General features: G+C 37.1%; 1 protein-coding gene across 1 annotated transcript in view; it reads left to right on the top strand.

Annotated features, from left to right (window-relative positions):
- Positions 1 to 4: 4 nt before the first annotated feature.
- LOC139131304 (uncharacterized) overlaps positions 5 to 18846 on the top strand; it is a 29776-nt gene continuing 10934 nt past the window's right edge. Inside the window, exons 1-11 of the mRNA XM_070697312.1 lie at positions 5 to 194; positions 1218 to 1387; positions 1883 to 2045; positions 2366 to 2514; positions 2676 to 2868; positions 4796 to 4959; positions 5250 to 5445; positions 11740 to 11900; positions 15862 to 16045; positions 16751 to 16899; positions 17177 to 17372. Coding sequence (XP_070553413.1) covers positions 122 to 194; positions 1218 to 1387; positions 1883 to 2045; positions 2366 to 2514; positions 2676 to 2868; positions 4796 to 4959; positions 5250 to 5445; positions 11740 to 11900; positions 15862 to 16045; positions 16751 to 16899; positions 17177 to 17372 — 1798 coding nt within the window. The 5' untranslated portion in view covers positions 5 to 121. The remainder of the gene's footprint in view (positions 195 to 1217; positions 1388 to 1882; positions 2046 to 2365; positions 2515 to 2675; positions 2869 to 4795; positions 4960 to 5249; positions 5446 to 11739; positions 11901 to 15861; positions 16046 to 16750; positions 16900 to 17176; positions 17373 to 18846) is intronic.

The following is an 18846-nucleotide window of genomic DNA, read 5'->3' as shown; positions in this document are numbered from 1 at the left end:
TTTGGAAAACGCAAAAATCACAGTCTACGGAAGAAGTGTTACCGTCGTTCTGAAGTGTGGTATTGAAGTCAACGTATTCGAGATTACCTTGAATGATCAAAATGAACCAATATGCCGCGAGATGCGAAAAACCATTGGGGAAATCCATGGTCTTGCACAGAAAAGCGCTTTATTTGACTGGGATACCGATAAAGGTAAAATTGTTTGTCTTTCTTTGATTTGAGAATGGAAAATATTACTTGAACTTACTCATAGTGTAGTATGAGGTGAATGTCATGAAAAACTTTATACAGACGCTATACTGAGTCAGTAATCATTTCTAGGCTTCACCCTGATACGATAGCAATACAGTTCATGCTGTCATGGTTTCCACTTCAGAGTGCTTTAATGTAATCACATAAGACAAAGACGTCCTTGAAAGTTCACCAGACGAGTTCTCCCAAACAACCTTAGCATATCAAATAAGCACTTTGGCTGCAGTTTAATCATTATTGTCGATAAGCTATCAACTCTCTTCACTCATGAAATTTGAATTTTTTCTTGATTATGACTCGTCGCTCATTCTATTACTTTTCACCTAATATATTACCTCGTCCCATTACCTATAATTGCGGATTGTGGCAACTCTTGGCGTATCATACCCGAAAACTGTTACCCGATCATGAGAGTGTTTAAGTTCTTTTATGAATACCTGGGGCTAAAATGTTTCCGAAATATATATCTCTCCTCTATGTCTGTCTGTCTCTGTCTCTGTCTGTCTGTCTGTCTGCCTTTCTCCTCTCTCTCTCTCATTCTCTCTCTCTGTTTCTCTTATGAAATGCTTCGTAAATGAAAATACAGAAAATTGACAGAAAATGTCTGATAGATAGACTGACAGAAGTCGTATCTTTGCTTGGAAAAAACAGTGTTTCAGAATCACTAGTTCTCTGATGATCGTGTATCAGCCTAAGGAAAATTTTCATGTTTAATACTTGAGGAACACTGATATGTATAAAATTATTCTAATATATATATATATATATATATATATATATATATATATATATATATATATATATATATATATATATATATATATATATATATATATATATATATGTATATATTAGAATAGTTTTATACATATCAGTGTTCCTCAAGTAATAACATATATATATATATGGAATCAGTTTTTCACACGTTTCGTTCGATTTTGGGAAATCTTTTCTCTTTTCCAGAAGTAGTTCCTAGTAAGAGGCCACATATCGAAGAGTGTCATCCCTACATCTCGGCTAAAAATATAAGTGACGTTATTAAGTTATTCCAGGAATCGCCTGAAGGCCTTGAACCTATCGACCGTATCTGCCTGAGGCATTGTTTTAAAGTGATAGAAAAGTATGATATTAAAGTGAGTATATTCCTTATGGCTTCTATTGAGATATGGACAGACAGAAGACATACTGGACCACGCCTTTTGTGTGTATGGTTCGAGCAGTGATTGATTTATATACAAAGCTATAAGAGGAACACGTTCTGATAGAAGTCATTGCTTGCGAGACAGAAGAACAAAATATGGGCGATATATTTCAATTATCTGCTTCTCACTCTTCAAAAAGTTTTGATCTTTCTGTCTGTCTCTGTCTGTCTATCTGTCTGTCTGTCTGTCTGTCTGTCTCTCTGTCTCTCTGTCTGTCTGTCTCTCTGTCTGTCTCTCTCTCCCCCCTCTCTCTCTCTCTCCCTCCCTCTCTCTCTCTCTCTCTCTCCCTCCCTCCCTCCCTCCCTCTCTCTCTCTCTCTCTCTCTCTCTCTCTCTCTCTCTCTCTCTCTCTCTCTCTCTCTCTCTCTCTCTCTCTCTCTCTCTCTCTCTCTCTCTCTCTCTCTCTCTCCCTCTCTCTCTCTCTCAGACCCTAAGCAGTGCCATGATATCTGTATTTGGAACCCGTATAAAGGTGGTCTTTACTGCTGGTACTGAACACCGATTTGAGATTACATTGGATGAAAATTACACTCCCATTTGTCGCAAAATATCCAGTATTCCAGAAGAGAGCGAAGAATCAAAGCATAAAAGTATTTACTCTTGAATGTGTAATTGTTTTATCACAAGTTCAGTAGTGATATGGGCAGAATCGTTGATGTACTGCAAGCTGAATTGATTATCTTGTTTGAATATCAAATGTAAACTTACAGGTGATGCTAACATGATACACCACGCTTAAGATATCAAAAGAAGAATGTGTTGTTTCTGAATAAAACCCCTTCTAAGACATAATTTATAACACAGAATTCAAATGCATTGACTATGTAAGAGTGAAGAATTTTCACGGTTGTGAATATACAAGGTGACCTTGACATGTTCCAAAGTAATTTCACATTTTATTCTGACACAGAAATCGTCCGGAATTGTTCTCAGCATATAAGTCTGAAGGACATTCATGATGTCATATTGCAGTTGGAATCATCTGGAATAGAAATTCCAGAGGGTGATGTGAGATGCCTGAAGTATTGTTACACCTTTGTGGAAGAGAAGGAAGCTGGGGTGGGTGAACTTTGGAATTCTTAATTGAAAACGTTAAATAACCCGAACTTCGAATAAAATCACTTTGTCGAACTATGTGAGAAAGACGCATGTGTTTACTACACATAAAATTTTAGTTTTAAATGTAACGATGTTTTTATTCTTTTTTCTGTTACAACAAGGTCTTGAGTAGCGCCATCATTGCTGTACTAGGAATGACGGTAACGGTAATATTCAAGTCTGGTTTGGAAGAAAACAAGTTTGAGATCATACTGAATGACCATGGTAATCCAATTTGTCACCAACCAAACAAACGAGACAAAACAGATGAAGATGACGTAGGCCATCATAACCTTCGTCGGGCACAAAAACCGCGTACGTTGTTGTTGCATTTTGAGTAAAAATGTTCAAAAAGACATTTAAAAACATCGCCATAATGAACTCTTGAAGTACATCCGGTGTTTTACCATTTCCTACCTAAAAATATTACATGAATAAGATATCAGTGATTATTGATATGGCAACAACTTTGGATTTCCGATATGAATGAACTGTTAGAGCCATCTTGATAAAACAACCTCCACCTAGTACTAATAGTTACCTTAAGAATGACTGTAAGAGTGTTTGATTGTAAAATCTTCGAGTTCGTTCAAATATTCGCTGTTTAAGTAGACTGTCTTGTTTGCTTTACATGGAATTGAGATATCATGAAATAGAGTTTTGGTAACATTTCTTTGCTGATTGATATCTTAAAACGTTTGTCGACGACTTTTGCATATTCATAAATAGGACGTATAGTAGCATTCTGCGGCACTCTTAACAATATATAATATGATAACTATAGTGATAACTATCATCAATGTAAAGAATTTTACACACAAAAACAGAGCTAGAGGTGATCAAGCTCGCAAAATGTATCTGCTCAACTTCAGCAGTTTTGATGTACTCTAGTGATTAAAATCTCAAGTTAGACATATATCTTCTGCCTATGTGTGAATTTTGTCAGAAGACTATCTTATTGTTCTTGACAACATTTGAGTTCTCTGCTAAAACTGATACCGTCAGTTTTGTAATATCAGCTGTCGGTAATTAGGTAAAAATCTTGTATGCCTCTTCATGCAATGAGTAAAAAAAATGTTAATGCAAGTTGAATGCAATGTATCAAAAGACGTTAACTACAAACCTATCCTAGCTGTCGACGTTTAGAAACATATTATAGCATTAACAAGGAAAGCATGATCAAAAAGCCACTTTCCCATAAAGTAGCATAAAACCACCAACAACACTTTGTAAAGATCGTGACAATAGCATGCATAATCAAAATGCTGTCTTCATTTGGTTAGTTGCATCGTCTTTAAATCTCAAAAATTATAACACATGTCAATATCATACAAACGATCAGTGTTCGGTCTTGCAATAGTGCAAGGGTCTTGCGAAATGAATGAAGCACTTTTGCACGTTCCCCAGATCTAAGTTTTTCATCGGTAATCCTTTAGCGTAGCAAGAGTGCGTCCATTTAATCTTCCCTCTTTCTCACACACGCTGAAAATTTCTGTATCCAGTACGCGCACAGCGAATGGATATGTCAATACGCCTGCAGGTACTGCCAGACCGCTTACCAATTCTAAAGGAAGGTGCTAATCAGAATAGCATATTATAACACACTTTAAGCATGTCTGCGGAAAAATCGGATTTGGCCGGGAAAATAATTCAGCCAAGGGGTCGTGTCCTGTTACCACAATTTTCCTCAATTTTGCGCGATACTATCATTATTTTAAGGTCAAATATTGACAGTTTGTATTAAAAAAGAACGTATAAAATATTATGAAGAGAACGAAGTCACTTTAATTCACACTGTCAAACTGGTAAGTGGCAACTCGACACATTGTGACAATGTCATAAATAACATGTAAAGTCAATATATTTTGAAGATTTTAATCCACCAGTTTGAAAGTAAGCGTCTAAATTAGTTGTACTTTTAAAATTGTCACTTAATTTCTTTAACCAACTTTTATAAGATAAAAATCAATTTCCGGCAACTTTAAGTTTAGCATGATTTCATACGTCAACCGAAGTCGATAAAATTCTGATCGTTTCCCGTCAGCTTTCTGGCTCTGACCGTATGAAAAATAAAGATTCCATTTTCTTATGAATGAGAGTGAAAACTGAGTTGACTACACCACACAGGTGTGATGATTAAATCCGACTTCGACTGATAGCTTAAACTTACCTTTCGCATCTGGGTATCCTTTGCCTTTGGTTCAGCCTTATTGCTTTAACAGCAATTTACATTGTCTTTCAGTTTATCCTTCCTTGGCAATCGTGGTGGATTGTCACCCATGCATCGGCTACAAACATATCCACGGCATTATACAGAACTTAGAATCGTCGGAAGAGGAATTACTTGATGGAGATTTGCGGTGCCTGAAGTACTGCTACACTATCATAAAGGAACAAGAAAAACAGGTTTGTAGCATCAGCAATTGATAAGAGGAATACATTCATGAGTGTTATCATGCATTTATATTGCATTTATACAATAAACACATAACACATTAAACATCTCCAAAAGATCCCCGACACACCTTGGAAGCAATGCAACAACAGTTAACGATTTCTCTATGACTGAAGGACATGAATTGGTTCAACTAATAATGTGTGCAGTTTGCCAATAATTCAAATTGATTCAAATGTAACAGAGAAACTCTGTAATTTAAATCGCATATATGATTTTATCTTTCTGTTGATTTCATCAGGATTTGGAGAACGCAAAAATTATAATATACGGAATTTGTGTCACCGTCGTTTTGAAGTGTGGTGCTGAAGTCAACATATTCGAGATTACCCTGACTGATAAAAATGAACCAACATGTCGTAAGATGCGAAGGACTATAGAGGAAATTCGTGCTCTCGCGCCGGAAAGTGCACAATTTCAGTGGGATTGTTATAAAGGTAAAGGTATATATATATATATATATATAATATATATATATATATATATATATATATATATATATATATATATATATATATATATTCATATATAAAACAAAGTCATAAACTAGATCTAGCGTTACTATATATATAATATATAATAGCTGAATCCCGATTGACATACGTCACTGACTACAACCCATTGGGCCCCGATGTGAAAAAAATGGTGACACAACATCACAAGATATTAATGAAATCGGCTACAATGAAACGAGTTATGCCTTCACCTCCGCTATTAGCATATCGTCGCTGCAGGAATTTGGGAGACATCCTTGTCCACAATAAATCACAGAACTTCGTGCACCAAACTTTATCTCACCCTTGCAATGCTAACCGTTGCGTTAATTGTAAATATATGATAACCACTGATACCTTTACTAGCAAAGTAACGGGAGAACGATTCAAAGTGAGAGGCAACCTATCGTGTACGTCATCATGGGTAATTTACTCGATCGTCTGCAGAAAATGTCAACTAATGTACATTGGACAAACACGGAATATGGTCAAACAAAGACTTTCCGGCCACCGAAGCTGTATCCGTAGACGACAGTATAACACTAGCCCACTTGTAGCACCACACTTCAATGAATCTGGACATTCGGACAGTGATCTCGCGGTTGTCGTCATCGAACAAATCACAAACAAAGACCCCGTCATGTTGGATTCTAAAGAGACATTTTGGATAAAAAAGTTGAAAACAATGTATCCAGATGGCTTGAACACCGAAACCCCTCTGTCCTTTTAACTGTCATCCTTCATTCACAAGTTCCTTTCCATTGTTGCATTTACACCTGTTTTTGCGTCGACTGTTCTGAAATCAATTTGCATAATTGATTTTGCATACTTTGCACTTTCAAACCCTAACAGTGACACATGTACTTGAGTTCTCCAGTTGGACCTGATGATGCCCTGTAAGCAGGGCGAAAGCTAGTCACCGTGAAAGCCTTTTTGTTGTGTCTTGTTGAGACCATCCTCACTTCCGATTTTTATATATATATATATATATATATATATATATATATATATTATATATATATATATATATATATATATATATATTATATATATATATATATATATACCCCAATCACGTGCCCAATTTCAGAGGTTGCATAAAGCTTTTTGTATACATTTTGTATATATATATATATATATATATATATATATATATATATATATATATATATATATATATATATATATATATATAATATATATACGAAAAAGGTTTGCTTGTCAATGCAGGCAAAGTATAGTGCTCAATGCTCAAGAAAGTTGGTGATCTTGATGTTCGCAGCAAATCAGCTTGACAGTGCGAAAAACTGAAAAAGGAACTCGCCTCCATTTTCCACGCATTTGATCTCCGCATAACTATCCAAGCGAACATCAAGATCACCAACTTTCTTGACGTAACATTCAACCTGGAAAATGCCTCTTACCAGCCATACAGCAAACCAAGCAACCAGCTTCTCTACGTCGACAGGCGATCCAACCACCCCCCGCCAATCCTGGAACAAATACCCACCTCAGTCAACAGCAGAATATCAAGCATCTCAGATTGTGAAGCAACATTCAAGAAAGCAGCCCCCGACTTCGAAAAGGCGCTGAAACAAAGTGGACACACATACAAAATGAAGTACGAGCCCCCGTCACCAAGCAACGAAAACAAAAGAAAACGAAGCAGACGAATCATTTGGTACAACCCCCGTTCAACAAGGCAGTGAAAACTAACATCGGCAGAACGTTCCTGAACTTGATTAAGATCCACTTTCCAGAAGGCCACCGTCTACACAAGCTCTTCAACAAAAACAACGTAAAAGTAAGCTACAGTTGCTCCAGAAATATGGGCAGCATAATCAAAGCCCACAACAACCAAATACTACATAAAGACAGGGAACAAGAGAAGCTGTGCAACTGCCGCAAAAAAGACGATTGTCCACTTTCAGGAAACTGCCTCACCTCTTCAGTAATATACAAAGCCACTGTCACCACAAACAACGATCAGAAACACTACATTGGACTCACGGACTCAACCTTCAAACAAAGATACACGTATCACAAGTATACATTCAAGACACCCAAGCACAAAAATAGCACAGAACTCTCAAAATTCATATGGAAACTCAAAGACAACAACAGAAACTACGATATCAAATGGTCAATTATTGACAGAGCTCCCCCTATTCAAATAAAACCAAACGCTGCAACCTTTGCATAACAGAAAAACTCCATATAATTTATTCAGACAGCAAATCAACCCTCAACAAACGAGCAGAATTAATCTCAAAATGCAGACACCGCAGCAAATTCCTCCTCATTAATAACTGACCTGCCATTGGCCGCATCCGCTTATTTGAATATGCATACTCACCTGCAACACAATATAAACAGTCCCATTCCCGCTATATCCTCACTCCTGATGATTGCTTAGCGCATGAAACAGCCTGTAGAGTGACAACTACAAGTTCCTAGATTCTCTGTATATATATATATATATATATATATATATATATATATATATATATATATATATATATATATATATATATATATATATATATATATACCGTATAAACTCCAGTTGAATGACAGTAAAACAGAGGCAATACTTATATCTTCACCCAGACAAGCTGCCAAATCATCTCTCCCTTCATCCATAATTCTTGGCGATTTTGATATAATTTTCGCCCCCAGTGTCAAAAACTTAGGAGTCACACTTGACTCTAACATGAATATGTGTGAACATGTGCAGAATATTTGTAAAGCTGCATACATTCAAATTAGACAAATTAGCTCTATTCGTCACCTTCTCTCCGTACAGGCTACTCAAACGTTGGTCTCTGCACTTGTTCTGTCTCGTTTAGATTATTGCAATTGTCTCCTTTCTGGTTGCCCTAAACAGCTTATAGACAAGTTGCAAAGAGTGCAAAATGCTGCCGCTCGTCTCGTCTGTAATGCTAAAAAGTATGATCATGTTCAACCCCTTTTGCAAAAATTACACTGGCTGCCTATTAGTTCTCGTATCCACTACAAAGTTGTATCTACTTGCTTCAATTCACTTGCGGGCACAGGACCGCAATATCTCTCTGAACTTCTACATCAATACACTCCAAAAAGACAACTCCGCTCTTCCTCAGATTCTCGACTTCTCAGTATTCCAAGAGTTTCCACAAAGACTTTTGGCGAGAGATCTTTCTCTTACATTGGCCCTGCATTATGGAACAAACTTCCTTCTGACCTTCGCCACTCCAACTCTACCCTTTCCTTCCGCCGTTCCCTCAAGACTTTTCTCTTTAAACAGTAGTTTATCCTTTTTCGTTTACGTAGTCTCCAGTCCCGGTGGTTCAACATTTCCTCTGTTATATTGTATAGTCACTATTGCGCCTAGAGCTCTGTTCAGAGATTAGGCGCACTACAAATGTACTTTATATATATATATATATATATATATATATATATATATATATATATATATATATATATATATATATATATATATAATATATATACAACGTTTCGTCCTAAAAGTAGGACTTCCTCAGGTGATACAGTACAAAAAGTTTCAACACAGAGTGAGTTACAGTGGTATTTTTCGTACGAAACGTTACGTGTCAGAGAAAATTACTAAGTGACAGTATGGTGTAATTACAGGAGCTCTTACCTGACAATGGGAGCATTAAGCTGTGAATATTTTGAAACCAACTCAGAGCGTAGTTTAACAGTGTAGATTTGTCAGCATTGACAATGTGCAGCTTTTTTGATATACAAAGATTACATCGCTTGGTTATGCTAGAGTGGCTCGGTGCTTTGTCAATGATTGACCACGAAAAGTCGAAGACTTGGTCCTTACTTTTCAAGTTCATACATACTCTGACAACTTGGTATTGTTCCTGTATCTCTTGTTACGGAACGATTGCATGTGGATGGTGTTGCGCGTCGTGAAGGTGTTATCAGTGAGGCCGATGTAAACCTTCTTTGCGTTGTCCTCCAGTGATACTTTGGCCTTGTAAACCACGCCTTTGACCTGACATTTACCCTTCAGGGGGCATGCCGACTTGACCCTGTAATTACAATCATCCGGTTGATCCTTACGCTGATCTCTGGTGATTACCCTCTTATTATGCGATTTGATTATACTTCCCATATTCTTCATACAGCTGTAACTCACTGTAATTGTGTTCCTGTTGAAGATCTTGTGAAGCTTAGACCCCTTCGGAAAGTGTTTGTCAACAAGTTGAAGAAATTTCTTGCTAATATTTTTTTCAATGTTCTTGCTGAAAGGGGGATTGAACCTCGTGATGTTAAGTTTCTTGTTATTGTTTCTGCTTGCTGATTGGTTGGTCTTGACATATTTAATTTGCACGGTGTATCTGCTTGTATTCAGCGCTGTATTGTATTGACCTCTCGATGGTGCCTGAGATTGTTGAGATTCGTTTGCTTATTGCGTCAGATATGTCTTTAATAATAGTTGCCGGGTGATTAGACTGCTTATGGACATATTGTTCGGTCGTTTGGTTTACGGTACGGATATAACTTGCCGTCGTTCAGATTAAATGTCACATCCAAGAACGTTATCTTCAGGTTTGTCTAAATCGTGATTCTCAGGCCAAATTCACGAAATCTCTTTGTGGTTTCCTTTTTTATCTTTTCCGCCCTGCTGGCCATGATATTTTTAGTACACCAAGCCCGTCATCTCGATCTGATCTTTATCATACTTCTTGGCGAGCGTGCTAAGTATATATAGACCCACCAGTTCGCATATGACAGCACCATCTAAGCTTCCCATTGCCATATCGAATAAATCCTTATTCTCTCTTTCAATTCAGGGTTTAAGTCATCAAAGAAAGGGTCTTTCTCGAGTGCATTATGATATCTACCACTTCATCAGAAATCGAAGTGTATTTCTGGCAAAATCAAGCGATCTATGTAAGAGATCTTCTGAGATAGATGAATAGAAGCTGACAATGCCAAATGTAATGAAGCCACATTTTGATTTATCCCGTATTCTCTTAAACCAGTCAATGACAACTGAAGAGTTCCTCCATTGGTTCACATATGTACGTGATCTAATATCATTGTTGATTGTGTCAAGTAACTGTTTGCTTACTTTGCCCATCTCGCTCTTGGTCAGGTTAATAAGTCTACATGATGGGTTGTTTGTGAAGTTTTCTTTGTGATATGTCAATGTAATGAAGAGCTGACGCTTAGCAAGTGTGTCCATCCTTTCCGCCATATTGAGTTCACTTGCTATTTCTTTCGCCTCACTATTACTTACGTTGTAAACGCTGTCGTTCGCTAACTTGTATGACTGTGTTATGTTCTCCCGTAACAGCTTCTGATAACAATCAGCACTAACCTTGTAGAAGTTACTTGTCTTGTCAGCAGGGACACAAATCTTCCCCGATTTCTTGATTTCACGGATGTCGGATTTGAGTTTTCTTTGGAAGTTGTCATTCACCTTCCTGAATTCAATATTTTCCACCATATTTAACACAGCCTCCTCAAAGGATCTCAATTCCTCGACCTGTGGTGGTTGCCTTCTTGATCTAAATCCATATTTGCCATCACGATTTTCATCCCTCTAGTTCTTGTACATATAAGCCCACCTAATACGTCAAAAAAGCTGTCAACATCGCAATAAGCTGTCATCCTATCATGCAGGCTTTAATCGATGGCATTGGTATGCTCTTCGTAGAGTAGTCACAGCTAATTCGCTCCATACGTGATGTAGATCCCAGGTAAACAAGAGTGCTCAACCGATAAAATTAGGAGCCCCTAATATCGAAGTATACAGATGACCTCGCGGGAAATTACAGTGCTCGATGCTAAGCAGAGCGTTTTAAATAAACAACCAAATTACTTCAAGTACCAAATAATGAAATATATTACTTAAGTTTCATGCATCCTGCAATCCTCAGATAAATCGAAGTACGTATGGGATTGAAACCTTACCAGTTACCATCACCTGTTCAAATGCTGTTAAACCAGAGCAGGAGGGAGACTCCCATGCCATCGATGTTGCACAGGGTAGCTTTGCGAATTCTGTCTTTAACTTACTCTTCGTTTATAACCTTTTTGATCACTGTCACTGAGCTTGTTTGAGGATCGTCACACAATGTTTGGTCAAACAAATGTGTTTACAGACACAAAATACAAATGACAAATAATTAAGAAGTACTAGCTAAGGGGAAGCTTTCGTTGATTGAAAGCGTAATGAAATATCCTGCTTTGCCTTTTATGTTGATTTACCAGGAACATCCGGGAAGTTCATGGAATTTGAAAAGGAATGTATTCCGAAAATATCTTTCAAGGATGTTCATGAAGTAATGGGGCAATTAAAAGCAGCCGCAATCGGAAACGATTTGATATGTCTTCAGTATTGCTACAACGTATTAAAGTCCTATCCAAGCGAAGTAAGTTTAAAAACACGATTGGAACTAATTTGGGATAATTTGATGGTGAAGTAACGTCTTTTAAATCTAAAAGTGTAAGCTCATCTGCTATGCCTTTTCCGCTATACACTTGTTTTTATGAGTAATTTGTAATATTGAGATATTCAGCTATAGGGCACCTAAAAATTGACAAATTTGAAAAATATGAAGATTCAATTACCCTAAATTAGTATTAATCGTGTTGCTATTAGGAGCCCATGTGGGAGTGCGACCTTAATGGTTTTGGTCTACTTCTTCTTCTTCTGCTTCTTCTTCTTCTTCTTCTTCTTCTTCTTCTTCAAGCGATAACGGGAAGTTTTGAACTGTATTCTAAATATTTTACATATAATCTATAAAATTGATGCATTGAGCTAAAGGATCTGTAAATTTCATTTCGGACCTTCAGTTTCGTACCTACATTTCCGTCAAAATATCGACCGTACTTTGTTTTCGTACACCATCTTTCATCGGTATCGGAAATTACGCTTTTGAACAACCAGATCGATCCGCCACGTCCAACTTACTTTATGAGCATCATGTATTGTACAGATTGCCATAAAATAGAATGCTAGCCCACTTTTTGCCTAATATCTGCATCGTTCATTGTACGTCTTCCCACAGTCCTTCCACAAAAACCCGAGTCGCTTGGCTTTATTCGGAAGCAGTTAATGTAGCCTCAATCGCATACACCGCATAATAGAGTATATTTCTTCAATTTCGCGATCACCTGACCACTTACGCCACAGTCTGCTGAAGTGTATTCTTGCAATTTACTCTGTTTTCAGATTACAAAAATTTGCCTACAGACCTGGTGTAAGTTTAGTCTCCCTCCATTGTTTTGCAGTTCACAGTTCACACGGCTCAGTGTTCTCTGTCATTTGCGCAACATAAATTTTGTCAACAAACCCGTGCGAAGAGGTAATATTTAGTGCTTCGAAAGCAGCAAATTGATGCTTATTTCTTCATTGAAAAACGTTCAAATACCGATAAACAGGGAGAACAGGTAAATTCAAAGGTAAAATTGTGAAAAGTTAGCACTATTTGGGCTTTAAAGTTTGTGCATAAATGTCGCAAGCGGTCACCCGACTTTAGCCAACATATTTTGACTTTTAGAAAATCAACATTTAATCTACAAAATTGTCTTTTTCAGAACCGGCAAGCCATTTGAGCTGAAATGTTTCCAATGTCACCGTTGCTATGTGTACTCGCAACTTTGAGAAAGGTGTTGCAATTTGTCGCCTGGTTTGGCGCCATACAGCTATTTATTAAAAAAAATCTATACATTCATCAGGAAATAATATGTAACACCCCTTTCTCAAGAAATAATGCACCATTCGAGCTTACATTATGACAATCGATACTTTTAGTACTTGCTGTATTTGTATTTTCAGCACTTACGTTACTGTTAAGTGCGTTGTAAGTGATCGCAAGGTTTCATCGCCATGTTGTCATTTATAAAAAAACTTACCAGAACCATGAAATGATATTTAAAGAATATGAAACACGATTGGAACTAATTTTCGAGAATCGGAACTTTGTATTGTTAACATTTATCAAAAATGTTAGGTACCCTTTAGCTGAAAGTTGCAATGTTCCAAATTATCTAAAAACATGTGTATTGCAAAAAAAGCAGATGAGCTTACTTTTCCAGATGAAACCAACGTTACAACACTATCAAATTATCCCAAATTAGTTCCAAATGCGTTATTATTCAAATGATGTGTTTGGTTTGCCAAATTTCTAGGATAACCTTGAATGACCTTTGACCTACTTTTCATAGACCCTCGAGAAAAAAAGGACAAGCAAATGCTGTAAAGATCAAAGGGACTTTTGATTAGCAAAGTACGATCCTACTTTGAATAATTATGATGTGTAATGGGTGAGGGACGGAATGGTGCTGGGCGTGATTGACTGCATGACGTCCGGTTCATAGACACTGCATGCGGGTATACAGTAATAATGTTTTCGGATTACAAGTTATTTCGGATCACCCGTGCGTTCATTTTCAGAAAGAAAAGTGTTACAAGTATTTTGAGAAAAAATCGTCAAAATGGTTTTAAAGTATTTTTACATATTCGTAGCGAGGTTCGATGCGTATAGAAGTCAGCAGGGAGTCAGTATGCAGCTGTAAAGTGACAAAGTGTCGAATACAAATCCGAAAAACATATCACTGCAGTTCCAGACTTAGCAGCAGTTGACATCACAGAGTTGTTTTCAGTCCGCAATCATCCGTGTATCTCCCAATTTTCCCTCGTTTCTTCAATTTTTTAACCGTCGGAATATTTTCTGTCTGAGGAGCGTTCCATGATTCGGTAAAGTATCTACGTTAACTACTGAAATGTTGTTGCTTGAAAACTGTAAACGGCCAAATTTGCAAGGACAGCGTTTAGCTTTGTATAAATGCTTGTCTATCTTATCGCTTCTGACTCCACCAAGCGTTGTTGAGTCCCGATTTATCGCAAGGTTTCACTTCCTGACAGCGAAAGAAAGTGTTAAAAATATTTTTTCTAGTACTTTGCGAGTGTAAACATGTGTAGCATATCCAAATTTTGGTGTTTCTTGAGGCTAAAACAGTACCAAAACGTTAGAGGTCGTGTACTTGAGCTCCGATGGAGAAGTTATTTTTGTATACCCCGACTATCGTCAAATTTTGCGTGACAGATGAAACAAAGGTCAGATCTTCGTTTCTTAGGACTGAGGAAGTGTAGACTTGTCTAACTTGTAAAAGTTTGTTGTTATCGGAGATTTTTCTGGTAGGGAATGTAAACTTTAGATGTCGATACCTGGCAAGAGTTTTTTGTTGCGTCTATGGCTAAATGTACACTGTTTTTATTGTCTGGTGTTTTCCGGTTGGCTTCGGCTAGAATCCAAACCGTGATCTTTATCGTTACCAGAACATTCACATGACTGGTATAAAAAAAAATCTCTGTGCCATTGCTCGGAACGTGCCATTCAAGAGCAAAGTGTACATATGCACAACGTCAGTTTGATCGTTAATGAGATTAAATGTACGTACGAAGTGTTGTTGTCGGGGACCGCTTGGCAAATAAACTTAATATATTCCAAGCTAGATCGTACAAAGAAACAACAGCTGTTGCCTGCCCCATTTTTCTCAAGGGTCTATGTTTAGTGGAAGGGCTAGAGATTTTCGTTTTGTGAATATTGACCAGGATGGCACCAAACCTTCCCTCCAAAAGTTTGGATGACCTTGACCTACTTTTATGTATCTCAGCAAGTAAAATTGCCAGTCTTAGACGTATGGTTTATGTAACATATTGAAAAGTATTACAAACTATCTCAAGTTTTGAATGACCCTGGTTAACTTCGACCCAATTTCACGTACATGGGAATATACGAAATAGCAATAGTACAGCTTCGGGGCTACTTTTATATCCATCAATATGGCACAATCTTAATCAACTTAAGCGCAATCTCATCTTCCGATATCCCACGAACAGATAGAGAGTTAAAGCTCAGGTAGTAGATGGAATCAGACATTTTGTGGACATTGCCTCTTAATAAGTAATTAAGCTCATTAGGTATTTTGGTATGTCATTATAAGCTTAATGATGGGGCTAGAAGTCTTGTTTTCCGCGGGTATGAATTAGTACTAGACAAAAATTTGTTCCGAAATTAGGAAGATTTAGGATGGCCTTGAATGACCTTTAACCTGATATTGACTATGTAAATCTGTAATTTCGGCTGACCATTTGGACTCATGAAATTGGTTACAGGTGCATGTAAGCTTTGGCACAGTTAACACTGCTTGCAGCTTTAATTTTATTTAAATTGCCGTGTATGTCACATTAAAATATCATCAGTGCCATAGAATTGTAATGTTGTACTATGTCTCCGACCACGTACTTACCGTCTTGTTTTGAAAGGTCGGTATGGTTAGTATGGCATTTTCACTCATGGTTATTTTTTGTTTGTAAATGGATAGGATTTCGAAGATGCTCGTCTCATGGTGTATGGAGAGAATATTAAGGTTGAATTTTATTCGGGGGAAAAATCTAATCTGTTTGAAGTGACTCTGAATGACAAGAATGACCCTGTCTTGAATGACAATGGTCTGTATTATTGGAAATACGAAGGAAAGGCCGTTGCAGTTTGTCAAAGCAAAAGAGGTAAACTCCTATGCTATTCTGCCATTCATGGTTAGAGTCAGACTTCTTGAGCATAATAATCACATGACCTAAATTCTTAACATTTGGCAAAGGTAAACGTCAGATTTGCATCATCTCCTGCTAATGCACTTACACATTGGCGGAAAGTACAATGCATGTCTTCCAAACATGGGTTTCGAACTCACACAGTGGCATTGTGCTAATGTTACGAAAGCAAATGGTTTCCTGTCGCAGAGGCCCGCAAATCTTCAGATTAAAGCAACAGTTTTATTTTAAAAAAATTAAGGCCAATCTAAATTTATGAAAGATATTTACTAATAGATGCGAATTTTACACTTGGGGTGTGAATTAATTGTACATTTAAATTGTCACTACATTTTGTTAATCGACTTTTATATGATAGGAAAACAATGTCCGACAACTTTAAGTTTCACTTGATTTTATAAGTAAACGGAAGTCGATAAAAGTCTGACCGATTTCCGTCAACTTTCTGGCTCTCACCGTATTAAAATCAAGGATTCCAAGTTCTTAGGAAAGAGAGCGAAGACTGAGTGGATGACACTACATATCACATGTCTGATTCTTAAATCTGACTTCGACAAATAGCAATAACTTATCTTTTGCAACAAGGCATGCGATTGTTTATGGTTACGCTTTATTGCTGTAAGATCAATGCACATTGTCTTTCAATGTATTTCTCCTTAGAAATCAAGAAGGATTGTCAACCATGCATCAGCTACGAACATATCCACGACATTATACGGCAGTTAGAAACGTCGAAAGAGCGACTACATGATGGAGACATGCGCTGCCTGAAGTACTGCTACACAATGATAAAGCAACACGAAAAGCAGGTCTGTTGCATCAGTAATTGAGACAAAGAAGTACATTTCGGGTGTCAGCATTCATGTATCATTATCATATACAACAGTAAACATATAACACGTTAAACATATCGCAAAAGATCTCCGAAACAGCTCTTAAGCAATGCAACAACAATTATATCTCTAAAACTGAAGGACTTACATTGGTTAAACTATTACATTGTGCTCGGTTTGCCGATTATTTAAATTGATTCCAATGTTACAAACTGTGTACTTTATGATTTTATCTTTCTCTTGATTTCACCAGGATTTGGAAAACGCAAAAATTATTATATACGGAATTAGTGTCACCGTCGTTTTGAAGTGTGGTGCTGAAGTCAACATGTTCGAGATTACCCTGACTGATAAAAATGAACCAACATGTCGTAAGATACGAAGGACCATTGAAGAAATTCGTGCTCTCACGCAGGAAACAGCACAGTTTCAGTGGAATTGGTATAAAGGTATGTATATATATATATATATATATATATATATATATATATATATATATATATATATATATATATATATATATATCACCTTGTTATTATTGCATTACGTAGCTGATATTTGTGTCAATTCTTATGGAAACGTGATATTTTATCTTACAGATGCCCTCAAAAATATAGATTCTGTGACCTACCACTTAAGTTTAATAGCTCATTTGTTTCTATGTTCAGATTAAAAGTCTTTTGCTCGTAGTTACCCACTCTCAAAAGTTACTGAGAATTTAAATATGCAAGTATAAGAAAATGAAGCTGTTGGTTCTGCTAATGTTTTCTTGTGAGAGACATTGATATTAATTTTTAAAACGATGCAGATGATCATCTTTTTGTGGTGTGGATAAACTTTTGCTATGTGACTGTGTACAGCAATGTCCATACCAAGTAATATAATAAACTATCAGTATACATAGCTTTTGCTGAAAGTGTTTCTTGTAAAACGATTTAGGGCAAATTTACCAAAAAATTAAATCGAAGCTCATCAAATGACAGCTCAACGTTCAACCAACCAAGATTCCCGGCTAATTTCAATCTTTACCGAGGATTCTCGCTTCAACCTTCATTGACAGACAAAAAATTGCTGCACTTCGCTCGACCGCGGTCCGGGCCGTTGTTCGACTGCCTTGTTGTCCCTTCGGTGGTTTTCATATTTCCTATTTTTTTCACATCAGTTGCCGTTTTCGGTCATTTTTCTGGCTGTGTATGCAATCAATATAAAATCTTTTAATCAGCCAGCTTCCCGCGACCGCTCGAATTGTTCATTTGGAAAGTTGACAGCATGTTAGTGTTTTAGTGTATCGTATCTACCATAATACAAAGCGCACCAGTAACAGAGTATACGCTTACGACCAGGGGATCTTGAAACCTTTGCACATTTTTTGCTCACGTGTTCACACACGTGAGCATATGTCGTAGCGATGTCTGTCTGTCTGTCTGTCTGTCTGTCTGTCTGTCCGTCTGTCTGTCTGTCTGTCTGTCTGTTGGTCCATTTTCTCAAAAACGGCTGAACGTATTTCAGTCAAATTTGGTAGACATCTTTAGAATTCAAATGGCTAGAACTGAAAAGGTTTTGGTGGGCGTGGCTTGCATATTAATGAAGTTATCACAGTTTTAATTTTTCTGATACATGGTAGTCTATGGGAAGCCGGTATCTGTGGTTTGAGGGCGCTATCCCCACGTTACACTCTGGCTAGACGATGCTGAAATTAGACTCGGTTTCGGATTCGGTTTCGGATTCGGTTTCGGATTCTAGAGACTGAAAGAAATTTTATATTTTCAGCCAATTGTTACACTGTGGAATACTGGATTTTCCTTACTTTCCCTGGACCCTTTTTTCAGCTAAAATAATATCTAATCACACTAAACAAAGTGAAAATCAGTATATAGGGATAACTTAGCAATACAAATTTTTTGACAAAATGTCATGTGATCT

Source organism: Ptychodera flava, chromosome 4, assembly GCF_041260155.1.
Source record: "Ptychodera flava strain L36383 chromosome 4, AS_Pfla_20210202, whole genome shotgun sequence".
Classification (NCBI taxonomy): Eukaryota; Metazoa; Hemichordata; class Enteropneusta; family Ptychoderidae; genus Ptychodera; species Ptychodera flava.
This window is presented reverse-complemented; position numbering and strand designations above follow the sequence as displayed.